Source organism: Lagenorhynchus albirostris, chromosome 3 (assembly GCF_949774975.1).
Source record: "Lagenorhynchus albirostris chromosome 3, mLagAlb1.1, whole genome shotgun sequence".
Classification (NCBI taxonomy): domain Eukaryota; kingdom Metazoa; phylum Chordata; class Mammalia; order Artiodactyla; family Delphinidae; genus Lagenorhynchus; species Lagenorhynchus albirostris.
In genome coordinates this window covers 55,461,889-55,477,242 of record NC_083097.1, presented here as the reverse complement: position 1 = coordinate 55,477,242, position 15,354 = coordinate 55,461,889, and the positions used below count along the sequence as shown (strand labels likewise).

General features: G+C 39.7%; 1 protein-coding gene across 8 annotated transcripts in view; it reads right to left on the bottom strand.

Annotated features, from left to right (window-relative positions):
* Window positions 1-15,354, bottom strand: part of OCLN (occludin) — a 47,878-nt gene continuing 32,524 nt past the window's right edge. For 7 of the 8 annotated variants that reach the window (XM_060143072.1, XM_060143078.1, XM_060143074.1 and 4 more), the window contains 5 exons: window positions 13,728-13,873; window positions 8,348-8,563; window positions 6,030-6,201; window positions 3,376-3,417; window positions 1-1,529 (listed from right to left, as the gene is read on the bottom strand). In XM_060143072.1, coding sequence (XP_059999055.1) covers window positions 1,428-1,529; window positions 3,376-3,417; window positions 6,030-6,201; window positions 8,348-8,563; window positions 13,728-13,873 — 678 coding nt within the window. In that variant the 3' untranslated portion in view covers window positions 1-1,427. Of the gene's footprint in view, window positions 1,530-3,375; window positions 3,418-6,020; window positions 6,202-8,347; window positions 8,564-13,727; window positions 13,874-15,354 lie in introns of those variants that run through there. The other variant, XM_060143077.1, reaches the window with a different exon arrangement.

Genomic DNA, 15,354 nt, shown 5'->3' with positions numbered 1-15,354 from the left:
TGAAAAACATAAACTATTTATTACCTTTTGTAGTATGAACAGCACATAGAAAATTAAGAATTTTTTCAACTTGAAGAACTGTATCAGCGTTATAATAGAAACCTTATTTTTATCTTTGGAAAATGATTCAGACTTATGTATTAAAAACAATATACTTAAATGAGAGTTCCAAACTGAGGGGATAATCACAATCAACTTGGTTAGCTACATATCCAGTATTATCAGCTAATTTTACTTTACCAGAAAAAAACTGAATTCAAAAAAAAGCTGAGATTTAAGGGCACCATTTGAAATAATTTGGTGTTTTATGATATTGGATTCCATTTCCAGACAAATCAGCCTTCTGTTAGCCAAAGGATTTAGGAAGCTACCAACCAGCACAGCACCCAAAACAGTTTAAAACAGTACAGATACAACTTCTGAGTGTAGTTTTCCATAGCTTAGTATTAACAGCACTAATGACATCAAAAAGGTACATTATGGAAAGAAAACACCAGTTTTAATAATTATAAAATATGTACAAAACTTGAATATTCCCATAAGATACAATTCAAGTCACAATTGAATTATAATTGTAATTGGATACTTTGATATAATGGAAAAGGCTAGTTGGTTTAAAAAAAGCATGTAAACCATAAAAGATAAAAAGCATTTTAAAATACGCAACAAAATTCTAACCAGTAGGTTTAAACTTTGATTTTTAAAAGGTAAACATATATTTACAATCTTCAAATTTCACACATTTGTTACTTTTACATGATCTTTATTACCAGGATAACATGAAATAAAAAGCTCTTAAGCATTTATACACAGAAAAAAATCAATAGGGAGGCTGGTAGCACTCAGCATCCGTAGTAGTTAAAATAGGAAAAGGCCAGGGACTTTATCAATGGAGTCATAAAACAGACTTAACCAAAACTGCAAGCTAGGCAACAAGCAGTTTCACTTCAGAGACTTTACTGCAGGGCCCCAGTTTCCTTATCTGAAAATAAATGATTATAAGTGACAGTTATCTGAAGGGAGAATTCTGGGAGAATTAAACTATCCCCTATAAGACCCAATGAGCATACTTAGGTATTAACACCTGATTGCCTAGGGTGTGAAAGTTCACAGCACAGTGTACTCCAGGACCTTCCTTAAAGCTTTAAAAACCTCAAACAAAAGTTCTTAATACAAGAACCAATGTTTAAAGCATAAAGTCCTTACTTGGAGTGTTTAGCCCAGTCGATTATCAAAAGCTATTTATAAAATGATGATGATATACTGATGATATCATTCAATACTGATGATATTAAAACTACCAAAACTCTGTAATGATCACAAAGATTTGGCCTCCCAGGTTAGAGTCCAAAGTCATTTTGACTCCTGATAACATTGCAGAGATGTCAGTCAGATACTTCTTAACCTAACAATGTGGCATCTGCTGTCTATGTTTTCCGTCGATCATAATCTCCAACCATCTTCTTAATGTGTGACAATTTGCTCTTCAACTGCTTGCAATAATTCCTCTTACTTTTGTAATCTGCAGACTAAAAAAGGAGGAAAGAAAAAAGAATCGCGTAAATTTAACAAACTAAAAACGAGTTATGTTTTAGCTGCTGGGAAGGCAGAGGTGAACAACAACAAAAAGGGAGCATTAGTCATATAGAATTGCAGGGAGTGTTAAATGAAGTAACATGCATAAGGCACCTGGCAGTTATCTCTAACCACATGAGCAGCTGATTTTCTTTTCTCAGTCATATCTTCTAACCTGAGTTTTACAAAGGATACACTCATTTCTAATGATTTGTAAAGTGACCAAGAAAATTTGTCGGCCTTTTTTTGTTAAAACATGATTTAAAAAAAAATAAAAATCAGTAAAACAAGAAACTGGTGATATGGGGTTACTTAGAATAAAGAAACGGGGTAAATAGGGAGTGAGACAGGAAATTGTACTATGTACATTTTTAAACTCTTGAATTTAAATTCATGACGTTCTGGGAATTCCCTGGTGATCCAGTGGTTAAGACTCAGCACTTTCCTTTGTTATAAAGCAGAAACTAACACACCATTGTAAAGCAATTATACCCCAATAAAGATGTTAAAAAAAAAAAAAAAAGACTCGGCACTTTCACTGCCATGGGCCCGGGTTTGATCCCTGTCTGGGAACTAAGATCCCACAAGCTGCGCAGCACAGCCAAAAAAAAAATTAATGATTCTGGAATTTTAAAAATTAATATAAAGTCTTTTTTTTTTTTTTTTTTTTTTTTTTTTGCCGTACGCGGGCCTCTCACTGTTGTGGCCTCTCCCGTTGCGGAGCACAGGCTCTGGACGCGCAGGCTCAGCGGCCATGGCTCACGGGCCCAGCCGCTCCGCAACATGTGGGATCTTCCCAGACCGGGGCACGAATCCGCGTCCCCTGCATCGGCAGGCGGACTCTCAACCACTGCGCCACCAGGGAAGCCCAATATAAAGTCTTTTAAAAACCAAAAATGTTTTAAGGCAATAAAGACTGATGATGCTGGGAAAATTCCCTGGCAGTCCAGTGGGTGGTTGGGACTCTGTGCTTTTATTGCTGAGGGCCCAGGTTCGATCCCTTGCTGGGGAACTAAGATCCCACAAGCCACGCTGTGTGGCCAAAGGAGAAAAAAAAAAGAAGACTGATGATGCCAAGTGCTGGCAAGGATATGAAGCAACAGGAATCTACACTGCTTGTTAGGAATGTAAAGTGGCACAAACCAGGGATGCTGTTGACAGTCCCTACCCAAGGCAGGATCCCCACTTGCTCAATGACCTTGCAATTGCATGACTATGTATATACCTAGCAAATGTGTGCCTGTGTGTATACACACTTAAAAATGAACCACTGCTTCATGCCACCATCTGAATGATTCTCACAAACAATACTGAGCAAAAGAAATCACACACAAATTACATACTGTATGATTCCATTTATCTAAAGTTCAAAATACGCAATACTAATACATGATGTTAGAACTTAGGATGGTGGTTACCTCTGGGGTGAGTGTAAAAATTGGATGAGCATACAAGGGGTACTACGACATGTATTTCTTTATCGGGATGCCAGGTACAAAGGTGTGTGGTTGCTCTGTGAAAATTTACCAAGTTGTATACTTATAATCTGTGTATTTTTCTGTATGTATACTTCAAACTAAAAAAACAAATTTTTTTTTTTTTGCATCAGTGCTGGTTGTAGTTGCAAACAACTGAAATTAAGGTTCCAACTTCTTACAGTTTTCATCTTGCAATTATAGGGCCTTTTGTCTATAATCAGTGCATGTGTGACAAGGTATTCAGAGTCATTCTAAAGGTTAAATGAAAAGCACATAATAGATAAGTTCTTCCTAAAAGAATCTTACAATCTGGGATACTTACTCCCTTAACTTGTTTCAGTCTATTGTATTCATCAGCAGCAGCCTATTAATGAGAAACAAAGGAATATGTTTAGTGGGGCATTTTCTCTTTCAAAAATAATACTCCTGATGTTATATTTTGAAGCTAAAAATGTCATCTTATGACAAAAATATAGGGAATTAAAATAACGAAGTCTTAAAGTTCTCAAAACTATTATGGTCAGTAGAAGGGCCTGAGGAGTCCAGTGACAGGAAATTCATGACATTAAAATACTTCTCACATTCCATTCACACAGACAGGTAACTATCTGTCCTGCTGCCTCTCATCTCTCCCCACGCCAGTCCACGTGGCACGTAGACCCCAGAGAACTTCTTCATAAAGCACGGCTCTGAGCAGGTTACATCCCATTATAAAACTGGTCTGAGCACTCCATTAAATTCTCTACTAATCTAGTCTCCTACCTTTCCAGTCTCAGTGTCCACCATTTGCAATTCTTTAAAAAATTAAGCACATTAATGCTTCCAGATTTCTGTCATGTTCCCCTTATAGCTGTACTCATGTACCTCCCCTACTGTCTGGAGAATGTGTACTGGTTACCTCTCAGTGAAGCCTCTCCTAAACTCTCCAGGCCTTCAGCAGACTTTATTCCTTCTCAGAGAAGTTAGTTACAGTACTTTCTATACATAATGTAAATATGGCATTAGTCCCATTGTCAAAGTTGTTTAGGTATCAGTTTCTCTCTTTGAATATGAGCTCTTTGCGGGTGGAAACATGATTTGTCTTTGTAACCTCAGCACTTCCACATCAAGGACACAGTAAAAATGAATAAGCATTGACTGCATTAAGAAAGGTTTACGATACCATAGAGAAGCCATAAAAGAAAACAATAAATAAATCAAACTATATACGAAGCAAGTACTTTGAAACCGGAAAGCAGATCACCCCAATTAAAAATGGCAAAGGGGGGGCTTCCCCGGTGGCGCAGTGGTTGAGAGTCCACCTGCCAATGCAGGGGACACGGGTTCGTGCCCCGGTCCGGGAGGATCCCACATGCCGCAGAGCGGCTGGGCCCGTGAGCTGTGGCCGCTGAGCCTGTGCGTCCGGAGCCTGTGCTCCGCAACAGGAGAGGCCACAACAGTGAGAGGCCCGCGTACCGCAAAAAAAAAAAAAAAAAAAAAATGGCAAAGAGTATTTCATAAAAGGACTATGAAGTTCCAATAAATACGTAATGTGATAAAAAAGTTTAAATACTGGTATCTAAGACACAAGTCAGTAATTTTTCAGACATAAAATGTTAGTGAGATGTGGGTCAGAGGAGCCTCTAGAGCATTACTAGCAGGAATACAGTTGATATAATCTTTCTGGAGGGCACTTTGGCAACAAAAGTTTAAATGTACTAACCTCTGACTCAGCAATTTCACATTCTGGAATTCGTTCTAGCAGATAAGTGGGTAAGTGTGTAAGGATGGAGAGGTTCACCAGTGTATTACTAATAGGGGCAGAGTGTATGTGTGGCAGTGGGGAGACATACCTAAATGTCTATTCATAGAGGGTCACTCAAGTAAATTATGGTACAACCACAAAACTGAAAATTGTGGAGTTATTTTTTTAATACATAAAAATATTTTCTCAGTAAGTAGATCTTTATTATTGACATGAAATGATAACCATAAATTATCATTGAATAAAAAAGCAAGATATAAGCAGTGCCAGTAAGTATTTAAAAAGAAAAACCTTCACAATGATGGGGATATCTCAAAGAAACACAGGAGGCAACCAAGAGCTCCCAATGGTCCTAACTAAAACAATTCAAGCAACAAAACTAAGTAGTGTTGGATTATAACCCAAAGTATAAAACAAATATCCATGACTCTATACTGACATAAATGATCAAATAAATGGGAGGAAGTGACAAATTTCCCATGCAGACAAATTCCAAATAATTTGTGTAGGTATACTGCTGGAGCATAATTCCCCAGTCCTTAAGTGTGACCTATGCATAGTGACTTCCTTCTAAAGAGCACAATATGGAGATGGGGGTTAAAAAGTAATGAGTAGTCTTCGCAAAAAAACCCACAAAAACAAAACAAAACAAACAAAAAAAAGTAATGAGTAACTTTACATGGACAAACACTACTCCAGCCAGGTGATCAAGAAAAAAAAAAAGAGCCATAAACTATTATTGAGTAAAAAAGCAGGAAGGATATAAGTAAAACTTATGATTTTTTATCAAAGATTGTGTCTAGGTGCACTTCTGCAGAGGGGACATTTTAACAACTAATATTTTGGTGACAAAATTTAAGGCAATTTATTTTTCTGTATGTAATTCTGTATTATTTGAAATTTTTACCGAAGGAGCGAACTTTGTTTATAAATAGAAAAACTAATGTAGGTATTTTCTTTTAAGCAGGAAGGGATGTATTATGGACGAACCTGAACGAACTTTTTGGCCAAACCAATATGTACACAGACCATTGCTTTGTAATTCTTAACTACGTTAGTACACTTTTCAATTTGGAAAGACTTTAATCTAAGACTTGATTTCAATGACTCTTCAATGAAATTAGTTTGATAACTACTAGCAAAATCTGTATCATATTAGTATAAAGGATAATGTAGCTCCATAGATTAGAATAAAATTCTATGTAATATATAATTAGCAGATTTCAATTTACCATATACTCTTCACTTTCTTCTCTATAGTCATCCAGTTCTTTATCCAGACGAGAGAGTTCTTTATTGATCTCATCAAGTTCTGCTTGTAAGCTCTTGTATTCCTGCAGGCCAGTGTCAAAATTCCTCTTGTAGAGTTGTCTTTGTTGATCTGAAGTGATAGGTGGATATTCCCTAAAAATTCAGTGAGAAAATGATTACTTACGTATCCTTAGCAGACCTAAGATCCAGTGCTTCTTTCTCAAAGATGATAAGCTGGTGGGAGGTGGAGAATGACATTCTCTTGGTTTTGGGTTTTTTTTGGTTTTTTTGTTTTTTGTGGTACGCGGGCCTCTCACTGTTGTGGCCTCTCCCGAGGCTCCAGACGCGCAGGCTCAGCGGCCATGGCTCACGGACCCAGCCGCTCCATGGCATGTGGGATCTTCCCGGACCGGGGCATAAACCCTTGTCCCCTGCATCGGCAGGCGGACTCTCAACCACTGCACCACCAGGGAAGCCCTTGGTTTTGTTTTTGTTATTGTTGCTTATGGGTAGAGAAAGGTGGGATGCAAATGAGTTCTTTTAAGAATGATTATGCTTTTTACGTTGCTGCTCATGTTTTTTTTTTTTTTTTAAAAAAAAACTATGCAAAAAAAAAAAACTATGCCTACTGATTTTTAGAAATAAGTTGAAAATCATTTATGAAATTTCAGGGTGGTCTTAGGAACTCATTTATTCTGAATACACAACACCACATGAGAATGGATACTTAACATTAAAAGTGTTAAAACTGGAATTGTGGAACACAAAGGATATTTTCATCGCTTCAGTGGCAGAGCAGCTAACTGGCAGCTGGCTGTTTTCTGCTGCCACCTACAGTTTTCAGACTGTTTCGAGCATTGTTTTTGTTGAGGCGGGGGGGTGGGTGTCTTGTTTTTCCTTAATGGAAATCACTTTGATTGTAAAAGTAGACATTAAAAGGTACATGTATGAAAATGCATGCTCATTGTAAAAATAATCTGGCAATGTGGTAAACTATGAAAAAAACCCTGAAATTCTGTACCACTTGTAATCTCTCAATATGCCAGCTATTCTTTACATATGACAGTGATGCTATTAACCACCCATAATCCACTGAGGAAATACTATGAATTGTTTCACGGGACTAAGGAACTTCACAGTAATATGGAATTTTAAATGTCATATCTAAGACAGTCTAAATATCTTCATTTTACAGACAGGAGAAATTAAATGATTTGCTCAAAAGGGAAACAAGAATTCAGAATTTTTAAAAGTTTTCACTTAAATCTTGCATGATACAAGACAGGCAAATATTTTATAGACAGATGACTGAACTAGGCCAAAACTCTTGAGGGGTAAGGGGGAGATGAAATATGAGAGCCACCAGTGAGTATGGGACTTCTAGCTATACTTGCCCCATCCATCCCTCCTAATACCTTGAGAAGCAATGTTTTGATTAACCACAAATCACACAGCAAATGTTTCTGATTTGTGTCCCATTCCTCAGAATACTTGGGCAAAAAAAGGCCATAGATCATACACGAGTACAGCTGGCAATGATGGACTATAACAAAACCACTGACACACAAAGTAACTTAACCACGACACTAAATTGTTAACTCCACTGTTTACAAAACTGTTTGCCAAAGTCCTCTGGATTAAACTTTTAAAAGACTCTCTGGTCTCATCGTGAAAGCTTAACTTAAAAGTAAACGCCAAAGGAAAGCCATAGCACTAGTCCGGAATTTTATAATTAGTAAAACAAAGTTCCTCTATACTTGTATTTCATTTACTTGAAAAACCTTGCTTGGGTGACTATTGGTAAAAGCATACAGCACTGGCGAAGTTTATCAGTCATTTTGTGGAGGTGCGCTGAAAGTGTTGACATGTTTTTAAGCCAAAGTGCTTTCAAGCCAAACACATTCCCTCCAGGTCAATCTTTATTACAGAAGAGTACCAAGGGGGCTTCCCTGGCGGCGCAGTGGTTGAGAGTCCGCCTGCCGATGCAGGGGATACGGGTTCGCGCCCCGGTCCGGGAAGATGCCGCGGAGCGGCTGGGCCCGTGAGCCATGACCGCTGAGGCTGCGCGTCCGAGGCCTGTGCTCCGCAACGGCAGAGGCCACAACAGTGAGAGGCCCGCGTACCAGGAAAAAAAAAAAAGAGTACTAAGGGGAAAAAAAATATCAAGAAACTGTCTCCAGCCCTGGTTGGCAAAGAATGAAGTTGTACCACCCACCCCAGTTGAGGAGGCAACACCACCAAAACCTGGTTGTACAACCATCAGATGCGCAAGGGGTTCCAGCAAGAGGCGCCCCAGTACCTGATCCAGTCCTCCTCCAGCTCATCACAGGACTCGCCGCCCGTCGTGTAGTCTGTTTCATAGTGGTCTTGCTCTGATCTCCTCGACTTTCCTGCCTTGCCCTTCGAGGGAGCCCTTTTTGAAAGCGTCTCCAAGTTACCACTGTTGCTGTAATGAGGCTGCCGGAAGTCCTCCACAGGTGAAGTCACTGGCAGCTCCTGAGCCACTTCAGGCACCCTAACAAAACAGGAATCATCTGTCCGCGAGCATTACCAGACTTTGTCAGAGCACCGTGACCACAGAGGGCAGCAACACGTGGGCCGCATTCACTCAACCAGCCACCTGCCCAGCACTGGGCAGATCCCCAGCTTCCTGCACTCAACACAGCACCAGCCCAGCTCCCCTAATGCACACGAACAGCTTTAAGGCTCTGATGTAAGGGGAGCTCATTAGTAAGCCTTGTACGAAAAATGGGTGTAAGATTTCACTTTAGGAAACAGGCTGATCCGGAAGAGAATTATTGACCTGACCCGTGCCAGGGACTTCCTCCACAAAAGGCTGTTAGGAAAATAACAATCACGACTCTCTTCTACAGGTTCTTCTAGTTCCATGGAATGCTGAGTGGGGAGAGGAATGCACATACGTATCTACCTGTAGAGGCTGACTCTCAGAGATAACCTCTTGGTAATATTAATTTTAGACTCCTCTGTATCAATTCTCTTTTCAAGATACAATGTTGAAAAATGAAAAATACTGAAAATTTAAACTAAAAACACAAAAACCCTAAAAAGCTTTATATTGTAATGGATGAAAGAGCTTGTTAAGACTTTTTTAAGTTGCACTGTTAATCCTGAAGCCCTGTAGAATGAATGAAATGGAAGAGTTAACATTACACTTATTTTTGTAACGCCAATTATTTAATATTGCATCAGATTTTTAAATTGCATATAATGTTTCTGCCACAAGCAGAAAAACGAAGCCTAACATGGAATAAAAGACCAAGAGCTGTGGCAACTGTAGACTACTTCTGAGTAACAGAAATGCAAAGCTGCACTTTCCCCCTGTAGCAGAGCTGGAGTAGGGCAAGAGGAGAAACAAGGCACCTGAGACTTTCCAACATCAGCCTTGCTATTCAAGTCAACTATTTAAAAGTCTGAAGGATTTCGTTTTTTATTGCTTTCAACTTACAGAACTGTCATCTTGAGCTTTATCCACGAGGTGGACTGTTTTCTAGGTGATCCAAAACTGCTTGGTTCTAACTGTTGCCAAAGTCTTAGATTTCTAATCACACTTATTAATTTCTTATAGACTCCTAAAGCCTTGGGGGGGGTGGTAGCTGGGGTGGTGGTGGTATTTATTTCTTCTTTCTAAATTTATCCAGGTTAACATGGCTTTGAGTGCTCTGCTAATGCTACTTCTAAAGGAAGGAAAATGTGACTTTCTCTGTGAGTCAATGATTAACGAGTTCCCAGACACCCTGCCAGGTACCATGCTTCTTAGCTTCGAGGTGGCAAACAAAACCTTTAGAATGCAGTGGGTTTGTCTGAAGTGCTGGGGGCCAGAGGGGGAGGATGCTAAAGGGCAAAAGAAATTAGAAAAAAAACCCAAAATATTAAGGCGGGCCTCCTCCCGTAATTTTATATTAGGTATTGATATTATAAATCTTCACCATAGAAGTTTGCCATCTCCCCTCTTCCTACACCCTTTCAAACACTAAACAATAACTTGATACAGCATGAAAGCTAAAAACGAAATGCTTGGCAAGAAAAGTATATATAAATTTAACAGTTAGGGGATATGTGAACTCTTAGTCACCTTCAAACCTACTTTTAGAGACAAGTCTGATTAGTTCGAAAATCTGCACAAGCCAGAGGTAACCACCTGTATACTTTCCTCAGTATCTGACTCAGTCCCCTAGGTGCGGAAATCTGCCCTTGTGTAGTTTTTGACTTCCTTCTTTTTTAAACTTGCTTTATTTTCTCTCTCTCTCTCTCTCTCTCTCTCTCTCACACACACACACACACACACACACACACCCTCACACCTTCACATGCCTTTGCTGCTCTCTCTCACCCCAACAGTGTAGTTATTGTGCACTTCCTTCCGCCCCTGTTGTATTGCAACCTCCATGGGAACACGAACTCCGTATTCCCAGGGGCACCTGGCCCGGTACCTGGCAGGGGTTCAAGGTAATTACTGAACTGAAAAGACATTCACAAGAATTCTCTTCATTGAGGACACCCAGTATCAGGGAGGAGGGAGAAACAAAATGCATGATCACATCAGTGTCATGACTGTTGGAACGACATCCATGATATACATGGTATTTTAAAACAGCCATCATCACTGAGGGGAATATCCAAGCCTTGCCAATCAGAGAACTCATCTTCCTGGACCCAAAAAGGACCAATCAGAATCTTTCCAATAGATTTGATATGTAAGTTTTGGGAAAGTAAATTCCATTCTCTGAATCTGGCGCTAGAAGATCAGGACAGCCTGAGGAATGTGCATGGCTAGCCTGCTACAAAAGAAGCTGTACTGAGAATAAAACCAGCATAGCAACAAGAACCCTGATATCTTCTGAGTCCCTGGATCATGCTGTGCCCGGAGCTAGCACCATCTCTGGGCCTTAGGCGAACCAGTGAATTCCTACAACCCGTGTAAAAGCCCTAACAGATTATCCTACCAGCCTAAATACTACCACCAGACAATGGTCTCACTGGGCACTCTAAGGTGTCAGCCTGCCCTGAAAGCTCTGAATCGCATCAGCACTCCACTTCTTTGATTTACAAAGGTTAATTCACCCTGGGTGTGGAAAAGAGAGTAGGGAGTGTACCTACTATCTCCCAAATTCACTTAAGAGAGGGTGGAGAAGAAACTATCTTCAGCTACATTCTGCTGTCTCCTAATCCGGGATTAATTCTCTAACTGCCTTAAAATTCTAAGGTTAGGACATTATGGTGAGAGCAAAAGGAGCCAGACACCAGAATAATTTCCATATGATTCCATTTTATAAGAGCTCTGATATGGTGACAGGCGTCAAAACAGTGGTGGTGGGGAAAGGGGGGTACCCGTGGAGAAGGCAACGTTTTGGGGCGCTTGAAATGCCTCTCTCTCGGTCTGAGGGTAGTTACTTCAGTGACCACATGCGTGAACTCTCATCAGCCTGTATATCAAGATTAGTGCCCTCTACTGAATGTACGTTATGCCTCGGGGGGAAACATCTTAGTACTGAGGCACCTCATTCTTCACCTGGACCTCAGACAACGTTCCGATTCTAATTCCTTCTCCATCCACTACAATAATAAGGAGGAGAGGCACTGGTGAGTTACTAAACACCTTCAAGAAACACCTGAAGAAAGACAGGCTACGACTTAACGTGCATCCCTTCGTCATCCGGAAGGACGTACACTGAATCCTCCGGAGCGCTCAATGCTCTGCCGCAGACAACAATCAACAATGTCTACTACCCGCCAGAGGCTGCAAGCTCCTCCCGTCATTACTACACACTGTTGCATTCGTTATCCCTTACCTTGGCACCATCCCCATCCTCCCCTTCTGCTGGGTTCTAAAACTAAGCATCATATTTGCATTTTCCAGGCCTTCAAAAAACTTCTAGGGTGTACTCCTGGAGTACAAACTGGTACAACCCTTATGGAGTACAATTTGACGACATCTATCAAAATAAAATATGCAATTTCCTTTAACCTGGCAATTGTGCTTTTAATATGTTTCCTCCAGATACACTGACATATTTGCAAAGTGATAAATGTGCAAGTTCATTCTCTGCAGAGGTTTGTAATAACAAGACATTGGAGAAAAGTGTGCATCAATGTGGGATTAATAAAACAAATTTTAGTATACCCATTTAATGGAATATTATGTAGCTATAAAACAGATCAGTAAACGCTGTATACTGACATGGACAATCACGAAGATATATTGCTAACAATGCATTTAATATGCTATTGTCTTTTAAAAGGAAAAAATAACCAACATCATATTTGGCATCAACATCATAAAAATAACCCCTGGAAGGACATAAAAGAAATTGGTAACACTAGCTGCCCCTGGGGAGAGAAACTAGACAGCTGGGGACAAAAGAGATTCCCTTTTGCTCCTCTTAAATTTTACATCATGAATGTACTGGCTTATTGAAGAATAAGTAAGATATTTAAACTGTTCCAAATGAATCTGTGAAAATATCTTAGTTCTCATAACAAGGGACAGCATGTGGGAACGCTGTGAAGCCCTGCAGGCCTTACAATTAATTTGGAGGCACAGCTGGTCACAAGATGCATTGTAGGGATTTATTTTGTATGCATGGAAGTCATGCAAATCATAGCTTGACCCTTTTAGAAGGATTGCACCTCTGCTGTGTACCTCTGCCTCTCATAGCCTCACATGATTTGGTTTTTGTCAAAAGCCAAAGAGAAGGAGAAGAGAGAAAATGCTCTTCCTCCAAATCATTTACAACTGAAATCAAAAGTAAGCTTGAAAAAAAAAAAAAAAAAGTAAGCTTGATACTGAAGACCAAAATAAAACATACAGAGGGTAAGGCAGAATGCCAGTCGACTTCCAAATTCCATTCCAGGGTAATAATAAGATCTATTCTCTTCAAACTGATTCCATACTTAACTCACCTGCTGGTGTCATCTTAGGGGCTCCAGGCACCCAAACTACTATGCACTCAGAGTGGATCTCTACAAACTCGGCCCCCTAAGTGGCAGTGGAGGTTGGAGATAAAACTTTGAACAAAAATTTCCCAGCAGATAAACCTTTAACTTAGAACGATCAAATTAGCTAAAGGGAAGGTTTATTTTTTTGGTCTACGAAGGAACTTGGAGTTCTAGAATTATATACAGGAACGTTAATTTATCATCCTCAGGCAAACTACATCCAAGTCCTTAACAATATCCCCAACATCTCTCTCTTGTCATTAAGGTGAATTAGACTTAGGCTTCAGGGTAACCTAAAACCGCAACGGGGATACTATTTCCATAACCTGAATGGTACCTACTCTAGGCCAGAAACTCACTGGGAGGTTTTTCACACCACAGGTAAAACAAAATCTAGAGGTTTTATCAGTTTCACATCCCCTAGCAAAAGAGATCTAATAATTATAGGAAGGAGGAGAGACTGAGAACCACACTTAGCTCTGCTATCAATCGGTAATACCCTTCCACCCTCATCTAAACTTCAAAACCAGAAATAGGAAAGAACCACATTCCGCCTCCACCTATAAGGCAGAGATCAGTCTCCAGCCTTTGTGAAAACTGTTGGGTTTTTTGTTTTTTTTTTTTTTTTGGCAAATGGCACAAAACAGCAACTGATTTATAAACACATGCAAATACTCACTTTTTCGGACTCATTCTAGCAAAAGAAGGAAGACGCTACTTACGGTGTTGTTTTATAGGAAGACTCTGGATACAGTCGCTTCTCGTTCACTTTACCATTGGAGGAGTAGGCCACGGGGCTGTCCACTCTCTCCCCGTAGTCAGAAAGGGGAGGAGGCATGTCTTGTGTGCCTGCAGAAACGTTTTTAACCTAAGGAAACAGTCCCAAGAGACTCAGTTAGTATTTAGCCTGTAACATAAAAGGGGGAAGAAATGAAAGAAAAATATCATATATAAAATTACCTAATATTTATCGGGCTCATTAAATATTATTAACCTATCTGACTACCTTGTTATTATCCAGTGGTAACAGTCAAATCAGCACAGAAATGGTGCTATTGTTAGTTTAACAAATCCAGAATCAATTACAAACAAGAAAAAAAATCCAATTTCCCTGATCCTCATCCTGATGTGATTAGGTTTAATAATTATCCACCCCATCTTAGGAAGACTAATCTCATTTTATCCGGCCTAGGTCCGAGTTAGAACGAGAATTTTCATTTCTAACAAGTTCTAAGGTAATGCTTATGCTGCTGTCTGGGCACCACTCTTGGAAAACCACTAACCTAGCACAAAGAACATTGATTCTTCTCAATCCATTCACCCTATACATGGAATGTTAAAACTACATTAAGAAGCTCAAACTGATTTCTGCTATGGTTCTTTAATAACAGATTTGTTTGTTCTCCCTTTACTTTCTCAATGGCTCTATCACCAATAGCCTACAGTCACAGCATCACTGCCTTCCCTCTCTACCTTTCTTATTCCATTCTGATGTGTGAGTGAACGTGTTCTAAGAAGTAATACACATTGGAGATGATGCCTTGTTAACCTGAAAGATTTCCCAGAGAACCTCTGGGAGAAGGTTTTGTATCTAATAAGCATAGCCAATTCGAGTCTCAACATTACCTGTTAGACGTAGTAGGTCCAACACTCTTTAAATTTCACCTAAAAATCTTCACATTATTGCATATTACTCTGCCAGAAAAACAATAACTGCTAAGCCCAGACAAGTCATTGAGTTGGTTTGAAGTCAAGGAATAAAACTAAGGTGTGGGGGGAAAAGAAAAAAAACACTAAAAATTATGTCTGTGAAAAAGAGCAACTTTTCAAACTTAGGGATGATGGGATTGCTTTAGCTTGGTGACGAGCACAATGGCATCCAATTACCTGGGCTCACTCCAGATCTGCCAACTACCCAACTACAAGTTCTAGAAAACCTCAATATCTACCTGCTTCATAAAGTTGTTTTGGCGATTAAATGAGATGACGAGGTATCACATTTAGCACAGGGCCTTTATGAACACAGTAAAGACTCAGAAGATGCTGGTTTCTGGAATTAAAGCCACTGGATCTAAACAAAGAATTTTTACAAGTATTTGAAGGGGATGGCAGACTTTTAATTGGATTATTTTGCTGTTATAAATCTTCACAATTAGATTCAACATAGCGTATGTCCCTGCCACACACACACAAACTTTACATTCTGTTGTCCGTCTAGCATAGCATTAAAACGTGACCTGCTCCTTTCCTGTCACTGCACTACCACATGTCAAAAGATATTTACTTACCCACCCCTTGAAGTACACAAAGGTATTTAATCTTGATTGTTTAATATTCCCATGAGCCAGA